At 41.0% G+C, this 6,056-nt stretch overlaps 1 protein-coding gene across 1 annotated transcript; it reads left to right on the top strand.

Annotated features, from left to right (window-relative positions):
* The first annotated feature begins 1,027 nt into the window (after positions 1-1,027).
* Positions 1,028-4,136, top strand: LOC140116976 (olfactory receptor-like protein DTMT). Its single transcript, XM_072133405.1, has 2 exons — positions 1,028-1,120; positions 3,135-4,136. Exons 1-2 carry the CDS (start codon positions 1,028-1,030, stop codon positions 4,134-4,136), a joined length of 1,095 nt encoding a protein of 364 aa, XP_071989506.1.
* Positions 4,137-6,056: the final 1,920 nt, after the last annotated feature.

Genomic DNA, 6,056 nt, shown 5'->3' on the forward strand with positions numbered 1-6,056 from the left:
TCTGTAGCTGAGTTTTTGTATGGAATCTGATTCTTGTACTGTATTTATGTACAGAGCTTGGTTCTGATGCTTTATATGTGTACCTAGTCCATTTAATATGCAATATTTGTGTACAAAGTCTGGTTTAATGCTATATTTCTGTATGGAGCCAGGTTCACATGCTCTATGTATAACACAAACATTGTTCAAGAGCTCTATGTGTGTATGTAGCCAAATGATGGCATTTTATGTATGTACCTGTTCCTGTATTTCTGTATCAACTTTGGTTTTGGTGCTGTACTTATATACTGAGCTTGGTTCACATTCTGTATTCGTGTGCGGAACTCAGTTTCTGGTTTTGGATTTTGGAATTACCTCTGCATGTAGAAAAATGTCTACTAGCCTGCTCCATACAAGTAGGACTTAAAGGTCCTGGTTGACCTGTATGCCAACCTGGAAGCCCCACAGCACCCTGCAAGTCCTGCTGGTATGGAACAAGTAGGTGGCTTGTGGACCTTCATTCTGCCAACAGTGGCGGGTCTTAATGGCATTTAGGACGCCCCAGGCAATGCTATGTCTTGAAGACCACTGGATGTTCAACTTTACCCTTTGATGTGACACTGTGCTACCCACTGACACATCACACCATGGAATGGACAGAGAGGACATGGATCTGCACCATGTTTCTTCCTGGTTTTCCAAACTAGCTGTTATTTTAATAGCTGGTCCCATGCACTAACATTCCAAAACTCCTGAGAAATCTTATCAGCATTTTCTGTCTAATGAGGTTTTCATAGACACTTAGACACATGACTGAACTGACTTTAATCACTTCCGTCCCTGGTGACGTTCCCCATAGGATATCACACACTATAAATCCTTCAGTGAAAGTCCACAGCCGATTGCCAGGCGTTCTGATGATGATGCTGTATCCTATTCACTGTGAGTTACATATTCCCATAGATCTCCATGTTCTCACTAGTTTTATCTTTAAGGTTGAATTCAGGAGAGAAAATTATAACTGTCATAGGATAAAAGTGATTAAGTGATGTATTATAACAAATGTGCTCAGCTACAATCTCTAAAAGCTAAAAGATTTTCAGGCTCTCAGGTCTACTCAGATCTCTTCATTAAGCATCAGGTATAAGGCAACATCTGAATCGATAACTGTTTTATACACAAATGGACACAAGGAGCTCGGGAGGATGAGGCAACTTATAGAGAACAATAGGAAACAATGTTGTGATGGTTTTATTGACCTCAGATTGAGATCTGGTCATTGCTGTGTTGACCTCACAAGGTCTGTGGCCTGAGTTTGTAGTGTGTCAAATATTATTTTGTATTTAAAAAATTGTGGTAAGGGCTACAGAATTGTTTTGGCAATGTAGATATGTCCTCTTTTCTTTTCACGTATGACGATGAGAGCTTATCCTTCTACTAAATTGCTACCCTGTTAGACCAAAAAGGACCTCTCGTAGGACGACACCACATGGAGACCTCCAGTAGGACGACACCACATAGAGACCTCCAGTAGGACATCGCCACATAGAGGCCTCCAGTAGGACATCACCACATAGAGACCTGTAGTTAGACATTGCCATCTGGAGACCTCCTGTAGGGCTTTATCACATAGACACATCCAGTTGGACTTTATCACATAGTGACCTCTTATAAGACATCACCACATAGAGACCTCCAGTTGGATTTCTTCATCTAGAGATCTCCAGTAGGACTTTATAACATAGAGAACTACATTAGACATTACCACATAGAGCCCTCCGGTGAGATATCATCATTTAGAGACCTCCAGTAGGACTTTATTACATAGAGAACTACATTAGACATCACCACATAGAGCGCTCCGGTGAGACATCATCATTTAGAGACCTCCAATAGGACTTAATCACATAGAGATTTCCAGTAGGACATCATCACATCCAGCTGTGAATCATTATTTTTTCAGTAGTCTTTATGTCAGGACAGGTTTTTATGTCTTTTCTGGTTGCAAGGAAATGGAATTGTTATTGTTGCAGAGGACAGTGAGCTGCTGACATGTTTTTTAGATTAGGGGCTTGTCTAAGAAGCAACGTAGAAATATTAATTTTTGATGGTCATCTAATCTTTTTGGAAAATAAGGTATAATTTTTTGTGCAATTTTCCTTAACATTTCAAGATGTGGATTGTAGGTGACAGGAAGGGTGATCCTATAGTTTTCTCTTTCATTCTATCAGAGGAACTGTCTTCTTGGAAGCAGGGTGGCTCTATCGATTGTATATCCAGTTGTATTTACATGATAAACCTTATTTTTAAAAAAAGACATTCAGAGTTTAAAAAGGTGTTTACCCTTGTCAGTAGATATAAAGAAAATGTGGTTATTGCTTTATTTGGCAACATGCATTGTAGCCTGTGAGATCGGATGACTTCTGACATATTTGTGATTGGTGGGATCCTCATATTGAACCACTCATCACTCACTGGTCACTGAGACAAAGAGGTCGAAGCAATAATATGTAGATGTCTATGTGTCGGATTAAGTAAATGTGAACTTTATAACCCCCCCCCCACCCCTTCACCAGCTTAGACCTCATAGATACGAACAAGTGCAAATGTTAATGTACAATAGGTTCCCGAAACATGTTAGTGTGCATGAGGCCCTAGTAAAAATGTGGTGGTGCAAGATTTATTTTACAGGGTTATAGATTAGGGTCGTCTTTTGGCTGCTTGAGAACCACCATCCATATATTGAGTGAAGATCTGCCAGTTTTTTGTTTTTTTTTTAATAATTTGTTATTTTGGATAGGAATTGTGCCATAAGTCTCAGACAAATATCTCCATCTATGGTTAGATCACCAACTGCAGTAGAAGCAGTAAACCTACTTGTACAAGATTCGCTGCTCATATTTATAACTTACATCTTGTTAAATTGTGCAAATTAAAATGGTGTAAATTAGCAAAAGATGTCCACACTGAAGACCACAATAAGACAAAAAATAAGCCGAAAGTCAGAAAGCGTTGTGCAAAATAAATCAATAGTTCATTCTATTTAGTTATCATCACTCCTGACCCATTTCCCATTTTTTTCTTACAGACAGAGTATTTCTATCTATGTGCTCACATGTAGAATTACAATATTTGAAATGCCTTTTGTCCTTTAGATCTCTTTGTCAAGATTTGTGAAAAAGAATATGGAAAATCAATCTGTAATTTCAGAAGTTTTTTTAGTTGGATTTCCTGGGATTGCCGAAGACATGGACAGTCTTGTGTCCACTATGATGTTTTTGGTTTACATGTTTTCTCTAATAGCCAATGGTAGTGTCATCTGTTTGGTCACCTTAAATGCATCTCTTCATCAACCCATGTATCTGCTAATAGCCAACCTCGCCTCCTCTGACCTGTTATTTGATACAGTTACATTACCAAACCTCATTGCCAGATACTGGTTTGGATCTTCTTCCATGAACTTCAAAGTCTGTGTCTTCCAAATGTTCTGGGTCCATTACCTTGGGAGCCTTGATTCCTACCTGCTGATGGTGATGGCCATTGATCGATACGTTGCGATCTCCCAGCCCCTTCGATACACCTTGATTATTACAAATAAGAAAATTGTCATTATTCTCTCCCTACTTTGGATTTTTGCAGCCACTTCTACAAATGCAACTATTTCTATTCAGGCTTCGGAAGTCATTTTATGTGGACCAACACCCAAAAAGATAAATACATTATTTTGCACCCATGCGTCAATCTCAGCGTTAGCATGTACAGATGCCACCTTCATGATGAGAGTAGCCTTTGTGTGTGCTATGGTGGTCCTCCTTCTACCTTTAGGGATCATTCTGCTTTCCTACATCTTGATCCTACTAGAGATCTACTCAACGTCTCGCTCTGAAAATTGGCAGAAAGCTTTCTACACCTGCGCAACCCATCTACTGATTGTAGCTTTATATTATGTGCCCCGAGTCTTTGTTTATATTGTTACTAACATCCCTTTAATGACACTTAAGCCAAATATAAATGCCCTTCTTCTTTTCCTTTACTCCATCGTCCCACATATTGTTAATCCGATAATTTATTTCCTCAGAACAAAGGAGATCAGGCAAACATTGGCCAAATGTCTTCAGAGAATCAAGTACAAGTTTGGCCATGTCTCTATTTGTTAAATAAGAGTTTGCAGGATGTCACTTTGATATTTATGTAAACCTTATTTGGACTTACAACCACCCACAAAAAGTTTGGACTATCGGTCTTTCTGGTGAAATTTATGGAGAAATAAATAAAATTCAACACTAGAACCGTTATAACCCTCAAAAAGTCAACTTATTTGGGCACATTCACTTACCCAGTCCATTCCCGATCCCGTGGCGCGTTGTCCGACATAGATTCGCGTCCTGCTGGGATTCACTAAGGTCGTCGCTGCTGCGCCGAGGTCCACCGGAGTTCGCCATCTTCTTCCTGGTGCTTGTAAGTGCATGTCAAGAGACACAAATTTTTTATAAATATCGTGGTTTTTCCGAATCCGTAGGGTTTTCCGATGGCCATGCCCCCGATTTCCGTTGCATGCAAGCCAGCGCCGATGCGACACAATCCGATCGCATGCGCCAAAGACCCTTAGTAAATGTGCCCCATTGTCTTCTGAGAAATAGCTTCCCACTCTTCTTGAACGGCAGCCCTCAGGTCATTGAGGTTCAGAGATGTAAGTCAATTCAGATATTCAGCTGATCTCATGGGCTTTCCACGCGATTCAGGTTTCGATAAAGGGTAGGCTCAGGTACCTCACTCTATAGTAGCCACTGCCTAATGATAGAACCTCAAACACATTATCATAAAATATGTTGTGTATGTTCATACAAGGCACAATGACTGGATATTTATATAATACAAGTAATATTGACTTGTCACTACCATTAACAAAGTTTCAGTTTTGATTATACACCTGGCCACACTGTAAAATCCCCACCATCAAATGCTTGTGATAACAGTACATGGTGCTCTCTTTGACCTCCTTGACATCCTTGGGGCCATAATTTCTTCTTTGTGTGAATCAAATTTCATCATTGAACAGCACTGAGTCCCACTGGTCCCTTGTCTAGTGTAGAAGCTCCATGGCTCATACAAGAAGATGACACCTTTGCCTAACAGTGTGGTCAGGTACAATTTATATCGTAAAGCTCACATTCCAAGCTGAGCTAGATAGTTTCAAATGTTCTGATGGGACACTTGAAAGACATCTACTACCAGGATAATAGACTTTATGCAAATGAGCCTAAGGGGCTGCAGGCTCCATTAACACATATTTAGCCTAGAGCCCCTCAGGCTCATTTGCATCCTGGTTGCTGATGCCCTTTAACAATCTTAAATGTTGTGCATCAGTCATCATCTGACTTCTACCATCTCTGATGACAATTAGTAAGTGGCCACTTCCATCTGAGAACATCCTTCTTAATACCTTGCAACGGCTCAATACTGCTGATTAGAGATGAGCGAGCACTAAAATGCTCGAGTGCTCGTTATTCGAGACGAACTTTTCCAGATGCTCGAGTGCTCGTCTCGAATAACGAGCCCCATTGAAGTCAATGGGAGACTCGAGCATTTTTCAAAGGGACCATGGTTCGGGAATAAAATGTGTTAATTAATTGAAAAAGAATGTCTTCTGATAAGTTAGCAGATGTATGCAAACATCTGCAATCTATTCTTCACTGTTCCGCGCGTATATTATCTCCCGACAAGTTAACAGATGTGAAGAACAGTGAAGAATAGAATAAAAACAGTGAACACAGGATCATTTAAGTGAAAAACACAGTGAAGAATAGATTGCAGATGTTCTGCACACTTGTCAGGAGAGGAGATACGCTGTCCCGGGATCCGCTGCTCTTCTTCCACTGAAGTCTCCCCGATGTCTCCGTGCCCCGATGTCTCCGTGCCCCTCGATGTCTCCGTGCCCCTCGATGTCTCCGTGCCCCCCGATGTCTCCGTGCCCCGATGTCTCCGTGCCCCTCGATGTCTCCGTGCCCCTCGATGTCTCCGTGCCCCTCGATGTCTCCGTGCCCCTCGATGTCTCCGTGCCCCTCGATGTCTCCGTG

This window comes from Engystomops pustulosus, chromosome 2, assembly GCF_040894005.1.
Source record: "Engystomops pustulosus chromosome 2, aEngPut4.maternal, whole genome shotgun sequence".
In the NCBI taxonomy this organism is placed as follows: domain Eukaryota; kingdom Metazoa; phylum Chordata; class Amphibia; order Anura; family Leptodactylidae; genus Engystomops; species Engystomops pustulosus.

Coding starts and splice junctions, on each gene's coding strand:
- LOC140116976 (XM_072133405.1), top strand. CDS start 1,028: ATGTATTATAACAAATGTGCTCAGCTACAATCTCTAAAAGCTAAAAGA. Junction 1,121..3,134: donor ATCTCTTCATTAAGCATCAG/GTATAAGGCAAC, acceptor TTTGTCCTTTAG/ATCTCTTTGTCAAGATTTGT.